Source organism: Felis catus, chromosome B3 (genome assembly GCF_018350175.1).
Source record: "Felis catus isolate Fca126 chromosome B3, F.catus_Fca126_mat1.0, whole genome shotgun sequence".
Lineage (NCBI taxonomy): Eukaryota > Metazoa > Chordata > Mammalia > Carnivora > Felidae > Felis > Felis catus.
This window is the reverse complement of record NC_058373.1, coordinates 70,047,460-70,069,339: the sequence shown is the minus strand read 5'-3', so window position 1 is coordinate 70,069,339 and position 21,880 is coordinate 70,047,460. Positions and strand designations below refer to the sequence as shown.

At 40.6% G+C, this 21,880-nt stretch overlaps 1 protein-coding gene across 1 annotated transcript; it reads left to right on the top strand.

The window, feature by feature from the left end:
- Positions 1-4,156: 4,156 nt before the first annotated feature.
- On the top strand, positions 4,157-5,092 carry LOC101100475 (olfactory receptor 4F15-like). Its single transcript, XM_003987316.4, has one exon. It carries the CDS (start codon positions 4,157-4,159, stop codon positions 5,090-5,092), a length of 936 nt encoding a protein of 311 aa, XP_003987365.1.
- Positions 5,093-21,880: the final 16,788 nt, after the last annotated feature.

The window sequence follows — 21,880 nt, the reverse complement described above, 5'->3', positions numbered from 1 at the left end:
CATTTTAAATAATTTTGTTAAATAAAAGCTATACGTATTCAGTTTGAACTGGACCCCACAAGCATGTGCCCGTTGAGTGTAGGCAGTGTATGTGGAGGCATGACCTGCAGGACTTCAACTAACTTCACAACCTTCATCTGTATCTTTACTCCTGAATATACATGAAGATGATGAAGATGGATGTGGACGATCCTCTACTATTCCCTCTTCTTCTGCCTAACTTGCATGAGCTCGGGTATGGTCATCAAGTTTCTTGTGTAACAGGCCAAACCTTATGGGCCATATGGTGTCTGGTGAAACTATGCAACTCTGCTTGTTGTAGCACAAAGGAGCCATAAACAATACATGAACAAGTGGTTGTGGCTGTGTTCCGATAAACTTTATTTGAGGAACAGGCAGTGGTCCAAATTCGACCTATAGGTCATAATTTTCCAACTCTTAATCCAGAATTACATTTTTTAAGCTTTTTTCCTTTTGTTCAACAATTCAGCATGGTCCCATACCACTTATGTCCAGTTATAATCCAATATGATTAAAGAAGAGAATAGTCACACCAACATATTTATTTATTCATTCATTCAATACATTTTTAGTGTTGGTGATTAACTTTGGGATAAGTAACAGATAAAACATCTTGAATGAGAATGAATCGTGAATGCATATAAGACTTGCATAAAGTCTTTTGCTTCTTCTGGAAAAAAAAATTGATACATAGGGCTCATTCTCTGCCACTCCATAAATGAGGGCATCTGCAATAATTGTAGACTTCTCCTTCTTCCCAAATCAGCAAATCTAAGTAGGCTCACATTTCCTGTTCTAAATGGTACCCATTTCCACCCATCCTGCATATTATCTTGCCTGATATACAGGAGATATTCTAACACCTTCCTTCTTTTTTTACCTTTCATCACCAAGTAACTCTTCTGATATTTTTTTTTCCTCTTGGGAAAATTAACATGACTCATAGAACTGGTACCCAGGAGAAATCAATAAAAGTCTGGTTAGTAGAAATCTAAGAAATATCAGTGGGTCACTAACACCTACTACCACTAATTAACTGTATTCTCACTGGGAAGAAACATATATTTTTGTCTTGAAGGTGATTATACTACAAAGCAGAAAACAAAAATATTGAGATTCTACAAATGCTGCTGCACACCCTAGAACAGAACAGGTAGGTTAGAAAAATATTCCTAATGTTGAGCAATACCATAGCAATCTCTCCCTTCTTATTCTTCCATTCCACTTTCTCTCTTTCTTTTCCACTTGTATACTTTCCTTCTGTCTTCAGTTATTCCAGTCCCTTGAACACTATTTGTACTATTTTAATCACAAAATTATATTAAGCCTGACGAAGGAGATATTTCTGAAAAGATTAACATTTATGATGTCTGGTTTTGGTAGGTTGGTATCTCAAGAATCTTGTATCTCTCACCACTTTCTTCATCATCTTATGTGACACTTCACATTTGCTATTGTGAAGACCAAATATGGTAAATATTTCTTGCCCACTCCATTCCCACTCATGCTCCTAACCGACTGCACAAATAGAAATGATTCTCTGTCCTCATATGGGGAATGCTGGAGTGGAGTCCCTCCACTTGGCATATTTGATAAAGCATCTGATGATGTTAGCCAATGACTGGGTCAAGAAATAAAGAGAGAATAAGAATGAATATGAATTAATAACTGGTACCCATCAGTTCTGAAAATATGGTACAACAGTGACAAGACACTGGCAAAATGAGTTTGGGACAGCTTTGCTTCTCTGTGTTTTCAGTTTCAGGTTGGTGATAATTGCTCTTGGCTCCTTAAGAAGTGGGAATTTTCAATCACTAAAATAAAAAAACCTGAGTTCTATCTGATTCTCTGCATTACCTACATAAAAATTTTTCTATGTTCTGAATGTTAAAGTCAAAATATCCAGCAGGAATATAAACCAACTCTTTTGAGACTCTGCCTCCAAAGAATTTCTAATTCTTAATGTTTTCTAAGCAAGAAAAACAACTAAAAAATTTTAAGCAGATTGAATTCATCCTCTCCTCATGCTGTAAGCATGAACTCAATCTTTCAGAATAAACTAATTACTAGAATCAATTCCTGATAAATTACGAGCAAAGATGGCATCCTCTGTAAGCAGGGTAATCATCACAACATGGCACGCAGTCACTAGTAAGTCTGATTTTGCTACACACCTTTAGCTTTTCTCTTTAGACAGATTTCTTCAGTCAATTCTGTTTTAGGAAATATTAGGAAGAATAAAATTTGATTAGCAAACTAAAGATAGCTTATATTAATGCTTTCCCATTGTTTTCAGTGTAAGACTTGCATGTTTCAAATAACACACCAGCATTCTATAAAAAGCCATTCAGTTGCCTATCATTAATATTCCTTAACTCCAAACTCATTCACATGTATTGAATGTACATGTAAAGTTCTGGTTAAAATTAGGCATAAAACACCAAGATTTTCTACATAGTATACCAGTAATTGTCATTTACCCCCAAGAAATGATGGTTTAAATTTTAAATTATGAATCTAGTACCAAAAATATGTAATAACCTACCTTTCTCACATATATGCATTCTCTACTCTCTCCATAAATCTCACAAGATGCTTCTTTTTCTCTTGCCCTTCTCTATTATTTATTTGAGAGAAACAGAGACAGAGATGGATAGAGCACCACTCACCCCTTTCTCTACAACCCTCTACAACCCTTCTGTCTGGCAACCACAAGTTTCTTCTCTGTATTTATGAGTCTCTTTCTACATTTTCACAGTTTTTATTACAAACATGTGGCCAATATAGAAAGTACAAAATATACATGGTCAAGTTTTTTAATATTAAAATTACCTAAAATGTCATTGATCCAGTGATCTTCTTGAGATGTTCATGTATTTACATATTTTTGTAGTGTATACTTGTAAAGAGCATATCACATAACACATACTCATTTGTAACCAGGTTTTGTCACTTTATAATTTAGTGGACATGTCAAATCCAAATTTGCATTGTTTATAATGGCCACACTCATTTTGGTACTAATCTTCTCAATTCCCTTCTGCATATCTTCTAATATCTTATCTCTTAAATGTACTTTTAATTTTTCACTTTAAATTAAATAATGAATAGGTCCAAATGAATTTATATATCTTCATCCTTTCTACTTATTCAAACTGAAAACAGATATTCCCCTGGAAAAAAGTTGTTGGGAGCAATTTTGCACACCTCCAAATAGCATTTTAGCTGAACTAAGCTTCAAATATTTGAAGACAAGCTCTCATGATGCTTGAGATCCAGTAGTTTTGACATGCTCTTAGTATATCACAATTAAATATTTTGATTCAGTGAGCATAATTATTTCTGTTTTGTGTTTAAATTGCCACTCATTAATCCTAGAACACACCTTTCAAAAGTACAAAATCTCTCTCAATCCTAGCAAAGTACTGAAAAGCCATTTTTCTGAGTCTTCTGACACTCTCTTTTTGGCGTTGGGAGGTTCACTTGACCTCAAATGTATCTTAATTTTCCAAGTGACTTGTTGCAATCACAAGAATTGTAAACTATCAAAGGACTAAGCCTTTTCATTTTATGTTACCACTCCTTTTACATTCAACACTCTTTTACTCATTGGCTTTTACTCATTGGCTTGGTCACAATGAGTGTTAATTCCCAAGATTTCACAGGTGTGAAGTAAAGATTAGTCAGAGAGTACATTCTGCAAGAAAATGTGTACAAGTATCATTAAGAGTTTGAACATTCAAATTATGGGTAACTATTCACAAAACAGAAGATGTTTTCCTGAATGTATATGGAAAAGACTGAGAAAGACTGAATTATTGCACAACGAGCATGGTAAAGAGGCTCTTTACCAGGAAGTGTTACTCTTTGCTCCTAATTCCTCCATGTTTCCAAATAATTGTTTCTTTCTCTCTCTAGTTGAACTTAATGATTATCTCAATTCTCCTATTCATTTATCTTCCTTTCATTTACCTTCTCTGTATGTTTTCCAGCTTCACATTTTGGCAATTACAACATATCTTCCACAAATTCATTGAGGGGCAAAAGCATATCAATGTTCAGTACCCATATTTCTCAATTCTTCCTTATTTTCTACCTTCAGAACACTTCAGCGTCTTCTCTACTGATTGAGCCAATGGATGGACCAAATGACTCTGTGGTATCTGAATTTGTATTGATTGGTCTTTCAAATTCATGGGAGATGCACCTTTTTCTCTTTTGGTTCTTCTCTCTGTTCTACATGGGAATTATCCTAGGAAACCTCTTCATTGTGTTCACGGTAATTATTGATTCTCATTTATACACCCCCATGTACTTCCTACTGGCCAACCTCTCTCTTCTTGACCTAGGTCTGTCCTCTACCACAGTGCCCAAAATGATCTCTGATCTTTTCACTGACTGTAACATCATTTCCTTTCCAAAATGCATGATACAGATATTTTTTATTCATGTCATGGGTGGAGTTGAGATGGTGCTGCTCATAGCCATGGCATATGACCGGTACACCGCAATCTGTAAACCTCTCCACTACCTGACCATCATGAGCCCCAAAACGTGTGTCTCCTTTGTAGTGGCTGCCTGGATAGTGGGGATAATCCATGCTGTATCTCAGTTTGTTTTTGTCATAAACTTGCCCTTTTGTGGCCCTAATGAAGTAGATAGTTTTTACTGTGATTTTCCTCGCGTCATGAAACTTGCTTGTGTAGACACTTACAAGCTAGAGTTTGTAATCATTGCCAACAGTGGGTTTATATCCATGGCTACTTTCTTCTCCTTAATTATATCCTATATCTTCATTTTGGTCACTGTCTGGAAACGTTCTTCAGGGGACTTGTCCAAAGCATTTGTCACATTGTCAGCTCACATCACTGTAGTGATTTTGTTTTTTATGCCATGCATGTTTCTCTATGTGTGGCCTTTCCCTACATCATCACTGGATAAGTATTTGTTCATAGTCGACTTCGCTATCACCCCCGTCTTGAATCCTGCCATCTATACATTAAGAAACAAAGACATGAGAAAGGCCATGAGAAGACTGGGCAAGCGGATTGTGCATCCTAGTCGTATCTAATAATGAATGGAGATCTAGATTCTACATGCTGCAAGCTCACCAAGAACACTGCAAGTCATATGACTGTCGACATTACTATGAAAAGAGCCACCATGTGGGGAGATAGTTCAATAAAAGCCCATCTGTAGAAATTGAATGTTGAATCAGAGGTGACTCTATCTGGCTAACGACAGAGAATAAATTGACCTCATCTACTTCCATCAAGAACAGAGATGAGAATAGAAAACTGACTGATTTCTAGAAGTAAACTTAACATTCAAATATCATTTTCTAAGTGACATTTTCTGGGACTTGCTTATTGTATTTATTCTCATTATCATAAATACCTCAAAAATGATAAATATATCTCATAGTAAACTTATGGGTTTAATAGATAAAATGTGACTTTGAGTAAATCAAAATCCATAAATTATATTTTTAATTCCTATTTTAACTTACAATAAGAACAAAATAAACTGTGTGTTACATATGTTGAGCCTGGAACACAAACTTGACTGTCACTTTAGGATGCCATTGTAGTTTTAGGTTTCAATTAGAATTACAGGTGAGAGAGAGTTTCCTTAATGCTACCAACTTTAGTAAACACAAACCAGAGCTTTTTGCACTTTGCCTGCCTCTCTACTATTGTAAAAATGAAGTCTTTCCAATATTCAACCAACTGGTTTATTCCCCAGGGAAAAAAAAATGCATAGAAATAATAGCTGTTCCAAAGAAGAATAATCACCCAAGAGTGTATATTTAAAGTCCCTGGCTTCCTTGAATATGATTTCTTAGTCAGATAAAACATCTCCCAGGAGCTTATATATCTGAGTTTGATAGCCTTGGATAACAAGCCAAACATATTAAAGCATATTCAGTTTAATTAAGAATTTCTAGACTTGGAATAAATGCTTTATTAAACTTACATATAACTTTTTCATTCATTTATTTCTACTGCCCTGTGAATAAAATCTGCTGAATTGAGGAAACTAATGCCTATATTTTTTGCCCTGCGTTTCTCCAAGAAACCTTTCAAAAAACATCTCTGCTTCCTCTATACAAATTAATCATTAATACTTCTTTTAATGCTTTGGCATTCATCTGGGTGGAAATTTCTCCTTTACTTGATCATTGCTAACCACTGCCTCTTTCAAATATTCCACTGGACTTCCGAGAAACTACAGTCTCTTGTTTTTCCCCCAACTCTTTTGGAACTCCTTCCCAGTAGCAATTTCCTGGGTTTGTCTCATCTGCTCCAACACCAAACAGTGTTCCTCAGAATTACACCTCTGGCCTATTCTCACTCCATATTCTATCCCCAGGTGGGCTCCTTTCCCTTGGCTTTAATTTTACCATGTCAGCTAGGAAATTCAAAGCTGGGGTATTATTTCTTTAGTTCCTACTTCATAAATCTGTCTACTGACCTGATGCTTTGAGGGCATCTCCCACTCAGCAGGTCATAGACTAATCATCTCATTCTTGAACCTGATCTTCTTCCAGATCCCCAACCACAATAACTGGCACCAATATTAACCCAGTTCCTCAATGCAAAATCCAGGAGTAATAATAGACTCCTCCCTTCCCTGATCCTCAGTATTCACTAAAATTGAAAATCCTATGAATTCCTACTCTAAATACCTCTTAAATACATCCCTTTGTTTTCCTCTAAACATCACCATTCTTGTCCAAGATTTCACATCTTTTTTCAAACAGAATATTAAGTTACCTATATGTCTTCCCACTTCACATCTTTTTTGCCTTGATTCCTATTATCTACATTCAGAATGAGATTTTTTGTATTTTATTTATTTATTTATTTATTTATTTATTTATTTATTTATTTATTTATTTATTTTAATGTTTATATATTTTTGAGGGAGACAGAGACAGAATGCGAGTGGGTTAGGTGTACAGAGAGAGAGAGAGAGAGAGACACAGAATATGAAGCAGGTTCCAGGCTCTGAGCTGTCAGCACAGAGCCCGACGTGGGCTCGAACTCACGAGCTGTGAGATCATGACCTGAGCGGAGGTTGGACGCTCAACTGACTGAGCCACCCAGGTGCCCCCCGGATACGATTTTTTAAAATACAAATTTAAACATGCGATCGTTTTCTTCAAGACCTTCACATACTTGTCACTACTCTTAAATTAAAACACAAACCCCTTTTCAAGATTTATCAGGCCATCCAAGACCTGGCCCCCATCCTCCTCTCTAGCCTCAGAGGACATGCTCTAGCCCTGAAATTCCAGAAGCAATTTTGTTTCCTTTGCTTGCCCCAAAACTTCATTCTCTCTCATCTTGAGGTTTTGCAGTGGCTAATTATTCTGTCTGAAACATTGGTCCTTCATGCTTTGCCTATTAACATCTATCCATTCTTCAAATCTCAGTTTCAGCACCATACTGTTAGGAAAATCTTCTCAGAAGCTGAGTCCAAGAGAGCTCCTTTCGTTGTATGTTATTATATATTCCATAGTACCATTTCTGTAACATAGCTATTTCTAATTTCTATATTTTAAGTTCCATGTAAGGAAGGGCTGTGTCCATCAAGGTTACTGCTATAACATCACTAACATTATTACAGGAAGATGCTCAATAAATATTTATCTTTAAATAAATGAAAAACGCCAAAATAGTTAAAAAATAGCAATGTGAATAATTTATTGATTAGTGTCTGGGATTTCTTTTTTCTTAAGTCAACTTTTATTTTAGATATTTATAGATTCACATCAAGTTGTAAGAAATAACAGAGATCTCATATACCTTTCACCCACTTTCCCTCATCGGAAACCTGTAAAAATGCAGTTCAATATTACAACCAGCACATTGATGTTAATACAGTCCAGAAACAGAACATTTCTATCAGCACAAGGTTCCCTTCTGCTACCATTTTGCACCCACACCCACTTCATCCTGTATGGAGAATAAGCTTAGGAATTCCCTGAGCTTGCACTAATGGGCTAACAAGGCATAAAGAATTAGAAAGCCACAGGATGAATACACCCAAGTTTGGGTAAACAAGATTAGGTAAACAGGGCAAAGGTCCCTGGTATAGGACAAAAGTATAGGAATAGGAAATTTTAGGAAGGAAGCATATAAAATGAGGTAAACAAGATTAGGTATTCAGGGCAGAAACACCCCCCCCCCCCAATTATGGCAATAGCAGAAAGCTGTTTTCCCAGGAAGGAAGGACCAAAATAGGTAAGCAGGTAAACAGGACCGTAGATGGCAGGGTGAAGTGGCCCTGAGCAGAGCAAATTAGCAAAAGAAAGGTGCCTTGTTGACCCTGAGGTAGCATGCTCTTTCTTGTCCCCTAGGCAAATTTAGGTAAGAGAGGTGGTGCCTCATCCCTATTGTAAACAACCATCTGCCTGGTACTAGGATTTAGTTTTGCATTGACCCAAAACCCTAACACTGCATATCTTCAAAATCCCATTTCCCCCATACCCATGAGTTAATATTCACAGTTTCACTGTCTCTTTGTGCACATCCAGCACACTTGTAAGCCTTTGAATCCTAATAAAAATGGAGCAAAGACCCTTACTCTAGACTCTTGTCTCTTCCGGGACATTAGTCTCTCTCGCATTTCAATCCTCCATCTACTCTCTTGCTGGACAAGAGAGAACTCCAGACCCTGAGTCTACAACAATTCTGCCTCTCCCTTCCCTAATTCCTAGGAACTGCTAATATGTTCCCCATTTTTATCCTCTTGTCATTTCAAGGATGTTATACATATGAAATTACTTTTGGGGCTTAGCTTTTTTCACTAGGCATAATTCCCTGGAGATTCACATAGGTTGTTGCATGTTTCAATAGCCGATTGTATTTTATTGCTAAGTACCACAGCTTATTTTAACTTTTCACCTTTTGAAGGACAACTGGATTGTTTCTAGTTTGGGGCTATTAGGAATAAAGCTGCTATAAACATTTGGTAAAGCTTTTGTGTGAACATGAGTGTTCATTTCTCCAGCATAAACACACAGGAGTAAAATTGCTGGGTGATATCATACTTAAAGGTTCTGTTTTTTTAAGAAGTGCCAAACTGTTTCCCAGAATGACTGTAGCACTTTAACTTCTTACCAACTATGTATGACTGACCCAATTTCACTGTATCTTCACTGGCATTTGGTGTTGACACTATTTTTTAAGAAAAATTTGTTATTAAGATAGGTATGTATTGATCTCCTGAAAGGGCGGGCCTGCGCCGTCCGACTCCATCTTGTTCTGTGTCCTTCACCTTGACCACGCCTCCTCCCCTTGAGTAACCCCCCCCCCCCCTTACCTGCCTAACAGGACTCGGACTCTTCCCCAGCCAATCGGCTGAGGCCACAGCCATTACCTCACCAACTGCCCCTAGATCCCAATAAAACCTTTGTACTTTTGAAACTCGCTCTCTTTCCCTGGTATCTCACCGCTGCGTCGGTGCAGGTAGGGGATTGAGCTCGAGCTAGCTCGAATAAAGGCTCTTTGCTTTTGCATCGGACTCGGCTCCCTAGTGGTCTTTGGGGATCACGAATTCTGGGCATAACATTTGGGGGCTCGGCCCGGGATCCCCAAGACCCCCAAGGGACCCCCGACCCGGAGAGCCTGACTGGCCACGGTTAGTGTCTGTTTGTTCTGTCTTTTCTGTGTGAGCTCATTTCTGGAATTCTGGTAGTACCCGACGCGGTCTAAGTGGACGCACTGGAGGACCACGGGCCGGGAGTTTCGGAAGACGTTCCGATTCTCCCTTCTGGAGGGACGTGGAATCCCCTCATCTGTTTCAGAGGGACGTGGAATCCCCTCAAAGGTCTGAGATGAGGCGGGTCGCTCCCGCTGGTCGGCGTGAGGCCGTCATCTTTGGAGGGACGTGGAATCTCCTCATCGGTTTTGGAGGGACATGGAATCCCCTCAAATGTCTAAGCTAGCTCTCAGTTTTGCTTCCATGGAGTTGGAAGACTTTCTAGGGGCCCTCTGTTTGTCTGTTTTTGTGTTTCTCTGTTTTGCTCTGTGGACTTACTGGACGGACGTTATGGGACAGACTCAGACTACTCCTCTAAGTATTATGATTGATCACTTTAAGGATGTGAGGGGAAGAGCTAACAACCTCAGTGTGGAAGTCTGAAAGGGTCGGTTGCAGTTTTTTTGTTCTAGCGAGTGGCCAACTTTCAATGTCGGATGGCCACCAGAGGGGACCTTCGACCTCCCTACCATCCACCGAGTCAGGAGTATCATCTCTCAGCCTAAGACGGGCCATCTTGATCAGCTCCCTTACATTATCACTTGGCAGGACCTTGTAGAAGACCCACCCTCTTGGCTTAAGCCCTTCCTAACCCTGATCCCTCTGGAGCCAAAACCCATTCTTGCTTTGCAGGAGACAGAGAAGAGGAAACGTCTTACCCAGCCTTCAGCACCCCTCTACCCTGTCCTACAGGGGGGTACTGAAGAAGAATTAATTTTTCCTCCCCCGTATAATCCCTCTAGGATGCCGGAAGAACACCATCCTCCCCCTCCGGGGGAGGCAGACACCGTTCCGAGAGCGGGAGGCAGAAACGCTCCAGGGGGAAGCCCGCCCTTTACCACACAAAGGGCTCAGAGGGAGCAATCCGCCTCCGCCGCCGACTCTACTATTCTGCCCCTGCAAGCCACCGGACCCCCAGACGCGGAGGGGAATCAGCCCCATCACTATTGGCCTTTCGCCACTAGTGACCTCTACAATTGGAAAGCTCAGAATCCTAAATTTTCCGAGAAACCGGCAGGGCTTATTGATTTATTAGACTCTGTTCTTTTTACCCATCAGCCCACGTGGGACGATTGCCAGCAGCTTTTGCAGGTCCTGTTCACGACTGAAGAAAGAGAAAGAATCCTCAATGGGGCCCGAAAACTAGTTCCGGGCGCAGACGGGAATCCCACCACCAACCAGGCTCAGATAGATGCCTCCTTCCCCTGAACTTGGCCCCAGTGGGATTTCAACACGGCAGAAGGTAAGGAGAGGCTCCGGGTCTACCGCCAGACTCTAATGGGGGGTCTCCGAATGGCTGCTAGAAAGCCAACCAATTTGGCCAAGGTAGGAAATGTACAACAGGGAAAAGATGAATCTCCGGCTGCCTTTTTAGAAAGGATCATGGAGGCATTCCATACCTATACCCCCATGGATCCAGAGGCTCCGGAAAGCAAGGCAGCTGTTATCATGGCCTTTGTAAACCAATCGGCCGTAGACATTAGGAGAAAATTACAGAAAATAGATAGACTAGGAGAAAAAAGTCTGCAGGACTTACTGGTGGTAGCCAAAAAGGCATATAATAACCGGGAGCCTCCTGAGGACAAGCAGGCTCGCGCCATGGCGGCTGCCAGCAGTAAGCAGACTCGAGACCTGGCCAGAATACTGCTAGCTACCACTGCTGACTTCCCCGAGGAACGAGACCGCCGTCTCTGGCAGCTGGCAGACGATGCAAGAAAAGGTAAAGGAACCACCAAGGGGGGGAAGCAGAGGCTGCAGAAGGATCAGTGCACATACTGCAAGGAGATAGGGCATTGGGCCCGAGATTGTCCGAAAAGGGCCGGCGGGAAGGGAAACAAGACTGATCAAGTAAAAGTCCTAAAGCTGGATGAACTAAGTGATTAGGGAGTCAGGGTTTGGACCCTCTCCCCGAACCCAGGGTAACTCTTAAAGTGGAGGGGACCCCTAGTGACTTCCTTGCCGACACCGGAGCACAACATTCGGTCCTCCGCACCCCACAAGGAAAACTAGCTAGCAAGAAGTCCTGGGTACAAGGGGCAACTGGCATGAGCCAGTATTCATGGACTACCGAAGAACAGTAGATTTGGGAACGGGCCGGGTATCCCACTCCTTTATGGTAATACCAGAATGCCCCTACCCGCTGTTAGGACGGGACTTACTGACCAAGATTGGAGCTCAGATAACTTTCAGACAAGGGGGGCCTCAGGTCACCGATGGCAAGGGCCACCCCATCCAGGTCCTGACCATGAAACTGGAGGATGAATACCTCCTCCACCAGGAGGCGCTCCCGAGAGAGGATAATATAGACAGATGGCTACAAGAATTCCCCTCGGTTTGGGCAGAGACAGGGGGGATGGGACTAGCCACTCATAGGACCCCAGTCCTGGTAGAGCTCAAGCCAGGAGAGAGTCCAGTAAGGATCAAACAATACCCCATGTCTCAGGAGGCTTGGAAGGGGATCCAGCCACACATCCGGAGACTATGAAGCCTAGGGGTACTAGTTCCTTGCCAGTCTGCCTGGAACACCCCCTACTGCCGGTCAAAAGCCTCACACAAATAACTACTGACCGGTACAAGACCTCTGGGAAGTAAATAAGAGGGTCGTGGACATACACCCAACTGTTCCCAACCCATATACTCTCTTGAGCTCCTTGGCGCCCTCCAGAGTCTGGTATACTGTACTAGATTTAAAGGACGCCTTCTTCAGTCTGCCGTTGGCACCCCAGAGCCAACCCTTGTTCGCCTTCGAGTGGCATGATCCGGAGGAGGGCTACAGTGGGCAACTCACCTGGACACGGCTACCTCAGGGATTCAAAAATTCACCCACCATCTTCGACGAGGCACTACACGAGGACCTGGTATTTACAGACACCTTCTCTGGCTGGGTGGAGGCATACCCAACCAAGCATGAAACGGCTCAGACGGTGGCTAAGAAGCTACTAGAAGACATCTTACCCAGGTATGGTTTTCCTGCCCTGGTAGGATCAGACAATGGACCAGCTTTTATCTCGCAGGTAACACAGGCAGTAGCCAAGGCGGTGGGGGCAAACTGGAAATTACATTGTGCTTATAGGCCCCAGAGCTCAGGACAGGTAGAAAGAATGAATAGAACCCTAAAAGAGACCCTTACCAAATTAACCATGGAGACTGGCGGGGACTGGGTGACTCTCCTACCGTACGCCCTTTACCGGGTTAGAAACACTCCTTACACTCTGGGTTTTACTCCCTACGAGATCATGTTTGGCAGGCCACCCCTTGTTATTCCCAGCCTTCGAGCTGAACTTATTGCTGAGTTTAAAGATCAAGAACTTTTTCGTTCCTTGAGCGGGTTCCAGATGGCGCACGAGGACATTTGGCCGCGCCTCCGTGCCATCTATGAGGCTGGCCCGACCCCGACACCTCATCAGTACAGGCCGGGAGACTGGGTCTACGTCAAGAGGCACCACCGAGAGACCCTCGAGCTGTGCTGGAAGGGACCCTACATCGTGGTGCTGACAACTCCCACCGTTCTCAAAGTAGATGGCATCGCGACCTGGGTCCATCACACCCACGTTCGGCCAGTGGACCCCTCCACGATCCGGAAGGACTTCGTCACGCGATGGGCCATCAGTCGGGACCAACACAACCCACTCAAGCTCAAGCTACAGCGCATTCGACCCACCTAATATTGGTAACTCTGTTAACTCTGCTTGTCATTGCTCATGCTGCCGGGAGTCCCCACGCCCCCCAAAACATCACCTGGCAGATCATAGACACCAGCTCGGGGACAATACTTAATCAGACCTCCCAGAGCCACCCCAGGGACACTTGGTTCCCAGAATTTTGCGTAAACCTCCAAACTCTGTTCCCCTTGTCACCATAAATGCAGCTGGTCCCATGATTGGGTCCGCAAGCTACATGGCAAGGGGGGAATGAAAGGGCGGGCCTACGCCGTCCGACTCCATCTTGTTCTGTGTCCTTCACCTTGACCACGCCTCCTCCCCTTGAGTAACCCCCCCCCTTACCTGCCTAACAGGACTTGGACTCTTCCCCAACCAATCGGCTGAGGCCACAGCCATTACCTCACCAACTGCCCCTAGATCCCAATAAAACCTTTGTACTTTTGAAACTCGCTCTCTTTCCCTGGTATCTCACCGCTGCGTCGGTGCAGGTAAGGGATGGAGCTCAAGCTAGCTTGAATAAAGGCTCTTTGCTTTTGCATCGGACTCGGCTCCCTAGTGGTCTTTGGGGATCACGAATTCTGGGCATAACACTCCCATTGTAGGTTTACTTTTCATTTCACTTACAGCTAATGATGCTGGACATCTTTTTGTGTGCCTATTTGCCATCTGTACATCCTCATCAGGGAAAAATGTCTCTTTATGTCTTTTGTCCATTTTCTAATTGGATTGTTTTAAATGATGAGTTTGGGGAATTCTTTATATATTCTGGATAGTAGTCCTTTGTCAGATACATGTTTTACAAAATGTTCTCCCTCTCTGAAATTCATCTCTTCATCTTCTAAACAAGATTATTCCCAGAGTAAAAGTTTTTAATTTTGATGAAGCCCAGTTTCTCCTCGCAGTGTTTTTTAGCAGTTGTTTCTCCGTTAAGTTTGAGATATTTCCAGTTCTTGCTAGAAGAAATGATTTTTTAATTTCTTTTATGGCTTTTTGTGATACCACTCTGGCAGGGGAAAGGGAGCACAGTCTCACCACCACCAGTGAAGGTAGAAGTCCAAGGGTGCACTTGTTACAGCTAGGTTGAAGTGGGAGTTCAAGGACCCCACACAGTCCCCACTGACCCTGCCATAGAAGTGGCGTCACTACCACTGGACATTAGTGGAAGTCCCAACTCTATTAGAACTTCCTCAGATACAACCCAACAGAATGGGGAGAAACGCCTCAACTGCTGAGTGGAGATGGAAGTTCAGGCTCTCACATGGTCTCCAATAATACCATGGGGGTGGCTAGGGGTCCTCATTACAAGCTTGCAGTGATGAAAATCCCATATTCCTGCCTGGCTTTCTCTGATACCACCCTGGGTAGGGGGGGGAAATAGGGAGTGCCTTGTTATAGCCCTGTGAGGGTGGTAGTCTAGACACCCTTGGGTCTTTGCTGGTGTAGGTAAAGGTGGGGCCACAGCTTGTTCTATGCTATTTGGCTGGAGTAGAGCAGTTATTGTCTAAAACTTTTCTATCTTGAGGCACCTGGGTGGCTCAGTCCATAAAGCGTCTGACTTCTGCTTAGGTCACATCTCACAGTTCATGAGTTTGAGCCCTGAGTGGGTCTCTGTGCTGACAGCTCAGAGCCTGGAGCCTGCTTCAGATTCTGTGTCTCCCTCTCTCTCACTGCCCCTCCCCTGCTCACATTCTGTCTCTCTCTCAAAAGTAAATAAACATTTTTAAAAAATTTAAACTTTTCTATCTGCCTAGGCTGCCCTTTTCCTGGACCTTGGCTTAGTGAGAACAGGCTTTTATTGGGACACTTAAAAAACTGTTCACCAGCATTTCCTGGTTACCTCCTTCTTCAGCTCTAAGTTGGGGGCTTGCCTTGGGAGAGAAGAAACAGCTACTGTCCCGCCTTACTGCAATCTGCTGTTCCTTCTTCATTAGGTCTTTCACTGGTGGTCCAACATTGGCACTTCCTCCTGGGAGATGAGGGACTGTACCTGCTCATTCTCACTATCAGCCTCTGTACTCTGCCAGCAGCCCCTGCACCAGGTACTCCAGAACATAGCTGTCTGTGCATGAAGTGCTCCAGCTCCTCTAGTTCCTGGGAAGAGGAGGCTGATGCTGCCAAGAAGCTCCTCATCCCTCCAGCTCAGTGACCTGGGTTGGGTTCAGGACTTCTGTCCAGCAGTGGGGAAGGACTCTGGGAAGTGAGAAGGGAGGGAGAAGGCTCCAGAGAGCCACATGCTGCCCCAAGTCCCCTATCCTCTGCCCTCTGGGCTTCCTTTTTACATTTGATTAATAATAGGATTAAAGTACCTATCTCCTTTTCTTTGCCTTTTCTCAATTTTCTATGCTTCTTTGTCCTCAATCCTCTGCAGTGAAAGCTACTGATGAGTTTCATTTGCTGGCTTTAGTCAGTTCAAATCTTAAAGCAATTTTAGCTGGGGCAGCCTATAAGTCAGTGGTCTCAGCTCTCTCTGATACTTCTAGGTCTCATAAATTCTACATTAACAACCCCTGCTCCTCTGTTAGCCCAGCAGCTTTTTCTGCGTCCAAGCAAACTCAGGATCCATGCCCCAGGGGATGGATGGCTCTCAAATCACAGTGTGCTCTGTGCCTGGCTGGCCAATTCCCTAGGATTTTATTTCTGCCTAGATTCTCCCTCATTCATCTTAATATGCTGCTCTACCTGGTATCCAGGTGGCCATTTAGAACATAGACACATCAGGACAGGAGCACATTGACACGACAGAATGATTTATGGGCCTCTGGACTGTTCAATGCATTGCAATAGCCATGGGTCAGGGAGGCAAGAGGAGAAATTTTCCTCTGGTCTTAGAGTAGTTGTGTTTCTGTTAAGCAACTAAATTGTTTTACTTCATCATATATCTACTATGATTCAAGCCACTGACCATGCACTCCTATTTATTTTTTAATATATCTGCCCACATTATTCTCCAGTTTTTATCCTTGCTTATACATTTTGGAATGTCAACACTTTTCAAAAATTAATTTGACACTAACCATCATTCTACAACTATTCTAGAGAATTATGATTTTCCCTTGTTTCCTAACAAGAAAAAATAAAATACAACCCTAAACAAATACAACTCTAAACAAAGATAGAACCTTCACACTTGAGGCCCCATGATAGGCTGGAGATCAAATTCCTTGTATATACACACCAAAGATAGATTAAAGCCTTACTTCCTTACAGAGATACAATAGGCTTGTTTCAAAGCCTTGTCATAGGTCTTTTGAAAGAGTATCTCCCTCAGGTAAACATGTTCCTCTTACTAATAACTCAAAATTTAACTCCCTACATTTTTCCTCTTTGTATTTCTGTCTATCTTCCACTGATCTCTTAAGAAATTGATCCAATAATAAATTTTACTTGTATCCAGTCAACTCAGGAAAATAAAGGTCAAATGCTTTCAAGAAGAACTTCATCCCCAACACTCTAAAGTTTGGGAACATAGGTAAACATTGGCTATAACTGATAAGAGGAAAATGATCAACTTATTCCCCCACTGTCATTTGTAAAAATTATCTTTACATACCAAGGGCTTTACATCTATTTCTTCAAGTTTGGTACTATGACATACTTCACACAAGATATGTCTGTCCACACAAGATATGTTTTCACACCCTCATTGCCTCATCTCAGTGCTTCCAAGTTATTCATCCCAAAGACCATGTAACCTATATAGGGATATTTTTATACAAACTAACATATTGCCTCAGAAACTTCCCTCTTCCCTCTGTTTCATTATCAGGCAATTTCTCTTTCACTATTTCTCTCATGGGGAAACCAATGTGACTCAAAGACTTAGTCCCCTGAGACTAACTAATGATGGGCTGGGTGTTGGCCTGCTCTGACACAACAGGTCACTCTCTTGTGAAGCTAATTAGCTTTATTTCCCATTCTTATATATCTCTTTGCCTTTGAGGGAAGATTATGTACAGAAATTAAGGCTAAGCTCTCTGAATCTCTCTTCTAAAAATGCACATCCTGTGACTGAACAGGCAGGTAGGAAAGATACTTTTCAATGACAAAACTGCACCTATCATGGTTGTGCCCCTCTCTCTATCCCCCTCCACTCCCTTCAGTTTCTGCCCTTCCGTAAAATATTTGTGTCAGAAATTTTCTCCTTTACAAAATGTTTTTGTTCTTTTACTCTATGCCATCACTCTCTTAGTCTCAAATTTCAGTTATTGAATTACATTGTTTTATCAAATCAATTACACACACACACACACACACACACACACACACACACCTTTTAATATGTTCAATTTGCCTCCTTAATGTGAAGATTTTTCAAGATTCATGTGTTCCTGACTTTCGCGTTCTCCAACCCATTTTAATCTTTTTTCCCCCCACTGTGTAAAGCAGACATCTGACTTCAGCCATTCCCATGCTGTTTGAGAACCAAATTCTCTTTTTAACCAAATAAAGGACATCTCAATCCCCAATGTCCAGGATTCTGGTGTGGTTCCCTCTCCTTCAGTATTACTTTCCTCCACATTTGAAGGAACCAGCCAATGCCTAGTCTGAGAGGCAATGCTCCGATTCAAAAAGCTTTTGGCCCCATGCCAGGGAACAGTACAGAGGAGATATAATTTCTGAGATGGAACAGTTCAAGATGACCAGGTTGTTTGAAGAAACCGGAAAGGGAGTTACGAAGAACAATATCCCATGGAGAGAAAAAAGTCTTTCAGGAGAGGAAGGCCAATTTTATTTTAAATGAAATAAAAAGTCAGGGATGAATAGGGACTTTCCATTTAGGTTACACTGATCCTACCAAATATAAATAATTCTAACTTTTTCATGACACTTTCTATTAAGCAGGTGTGTGGTATTATTAAGACCATTTTACTTAAGTTAGACTGACTTCTCATTCTGGCTCTGGGAATGTATTGCTGTGAGCACACTGGCTAGCCATTTAACCTCACAGGGTTGTCTTTGTACCTATAGAATGAAGTAATTGAATAAGGTTCTCTCAAAGTTCTTACCCACTTCTATAAAAATCACTAATTCTGGTCATCTTTTTTGTTTAATATGTGTCTATATTTCCTGTTTAAATATGGGTCTCCTCAGGCCCTCAATGACTGAAAAATTTTATATTTCTAAGAGGAAGGACAGCAAACTCTATGGGGACTTGGCTTCTAAAGAACTCCTGAGAGGTTCAAAAGCCACCAGAGTTTTCTAAAAAGGCAGAGAAACCAAGCACAGGATCTTTTTCTCCAAACAAGCTCTCTTTATATATATATTAAAAACTGGGTTAACACCAAGAAGTACAAGCTTGTGGAGTAGGTATTGTGAAATTCAATGTCTCTATATATTTGTGAGGGCTACTGTTTGGTTTCTTATGAACAATTTAGTACCTATTTCTAAGAAATTCATTCATCACATATATCCTGGGCTTTTTCTACTATTTTAGATAACTGATACAGTGTTAGACAAAGCAGAAAGGGTTCCTATATCACAAACTTTAATTTTATGTTTATGAAAAGCTATAAATACTAGAACTAGGGTAAGTAAAATAGTGCCTGGATGCTAAAGGATGCTTTTGATCAGTTACTTCCTAATTTTTTAGAGGTGACTCACATGTCATTCTGCTGAGTCACCAATGTTCAACTACCCAGTCCATTCTACCAAACCCACTGCCACCTCCATGACTCGTATGCTTAAAGTCTTAACTTCTCTTCATATCAGTAGCTATTTTCCCTACAGTTTTACTATTACTTTCCATCCTTCCTATCAAACTATACCTAAAGTAGTGAATAAAACCTAAGTTCACAGTCAGGTGTTTGTAATTTATCAATATGTGTTGGTTTAAACCTTGACAACCTAAGCAAAGATGTGCAGTGTTCTACTAATGCCTTTTTTGATCATCATTTTATTCTCCTTATTTGTCTTTTAGGTTTTTATTTGTCTCCTGACACCCCTTTTATTTTCTTACTCTCTGCCCAATCTATCTTCATTCTTCCCCTTTCGTTATGTGTTCTTTTCTGCCTGTCCTTTATACATGCTACTGACTGACTCCACCACATTGATTATACTCAGTTCCACATTTTGCATTGTGATTGTCCATGTTATAATAATTAAAGTTCATAAATAGATTAAATCGTATTTTATAAATGGAAGTTTAGAGTTTATAGGCTAATAGATGCATGTAGTGTGGGATCTTCCTGTTTACAAAAATTATAACTCAAACTCCAAGACAAACACCATTTCAGCAGTACTAACCTAACAATAATGGGAATTTCCAAATCTGACAAATTAGTTCAGAGACTTTAATTGATTTTATAAGATGAAATGCCCACTTTATGAGAGTCCTGAAGTACTGGGTTTACATATTCTCATAGTTTCACAAAATAAAACATGTGATCTCAAGAAGTCATGGTTCTTCAGCTTCAACTGTATTTCTCCAGACTGAATGATGAGCTTAGGAAGTCACAAAACATCTTCTGCTCAGCAAATAGAGCATATTTGCCATGAAATGTCTTCCATGAAATAAGGATGACCCTGTTAACTCTATAATACTCCCTACATTCAAATTCCTCCCCCAAATCTTTTATCCTTATGCTCTTTTAATTTGGATGATTTAAATGTGGATAAAAAGTCCAGTGAAGATAGTATGAATGAATTGAAATGATAAAATCTGGCAAAAAAGATTATTTAGAACATTGAGGAAGGAGAAGGTAGAAGACAGTGTAAAAACTGACAGGTAACAAAAATAATTCCATATTGTGAAAATAGGAAACAAATAAAACCTACTTGTCTCCATCTGCTATATTCCTCCCACAGCATTGTCTCTTCTGCCTCATTTGTACTTTATTGCCTCTACTCAATGGACCATTTATTGTGTCTCTCTTAATGTTTCCTGCTGCAATATTACTAAGCTTCTTCACTATGAACTGGATGGGAACCCTAGAACATCTACTTTCTTTCTAGCTATTTCATGGTAACCAACATTCATTCCAAATGGCCAATCCTCGCCAAAGTGAAGCAGGGGAGATGCTTTGTCAATTATCTGGATGGAATACTACAAGAAGTTTCAACTTCATGACAGTTTTATACAAAGTGCTAGAAGTTTATTCAGGGCCTTTTATTTATTAAGTTATGCCTCCTCCTTCCTGCTTTAATAATCATATCTATGAATCAATTTCTGGCAGTTTATGAAAATGGCTGATTGAGAGAACCATTAGAATCTGTTACTTCCTCAGTTAATTTATCTTCCAATAATTATGAGCCAATCCTTGTTTTCAAACATTCTTAATAAATTATTCCTTCAACTCTCTTTGATGTTTTTATCAAAAAACAAAAAATGTGAACCAAAAAATATTTCAAAATCTAAAGGGAGATTTTTTAAAGCTCTAAAAAATTCAAATTCAACTACTGTCATTTAAAGTTTTGCAGGGTGCCTGGGTGGCTTAGTTGGTTAACCTTCCGATTTCAGCTCAGGTCATGATCTCGGCTCGTGAGTTCGAGCCCAGCATCAGGCTCTGTGCTGACAGCTCAGAGCCTGGAGCCTGCTTCAGATTCTATGTGTCTGTCTCTTCTCTCTGCCCCTCCCCCACTCTCTCTCTCTCTCAAAAAATAACACCTTAAAAAAATTTAATTTTGCAATTTGTTTACTTTTGTTTCACTTAATATTATAAAGAAAAATCTTCTTAGTGTTATATTAATGCTTTATTAACATTTGTTTTAATAACTATTATATTCCATCAATATAAAAATATTATAATAGACTCAGCTAATGTTCAGCATTTATATTGTTGCATTGTAGCATTTCTATGCCAGAAACTTTTTCTGCACAAATTGAATTCCATAAGGAGTATTATTGCACCAAATGATATGGAGTCAAGATTCTTGATACATGATTTCAAAATATTTTCTTTAATGCTTGAATCAGTCTTTATTTCCTCCACCAATATATGAAGGTATCTATTTCATTGAGATTTCCCCAGTTTTGATAATTGTAAAACAGTTTTCTAATTTAATAGGAAAATAATATATTACATTTTATCTTGTTTCTTTGATTTAATACCCACACATACACACACATACACACACATACAGTTTACATTTCTGAATTCTCTCTTCATATCATTTGCCCATTTATCTACGAGGTTTTGGAGGTTTTCTGATTTGATCTCTTTTTCTATATTATAAAGATATAAGCCTTTTGTCCTTCTATAGAATTTCAAATGTAACTATGATTTATGTGTTGCTTTGGGGTAAACTGTTTTTAAGGAATAGAAGCAGATTTCATCGGTGTCTTAACTGTTATTATTCTATACTCATTTCTAATGTTTAATTTTATTATTCTTTTTTTTAATTTTATTATTCTTGATTATATTTTTAAAGGTTGTCTATTTTTTGTTTTTGTTTTTGTTTTAATTTAAATCCAAATTAGTTAACATATAGTG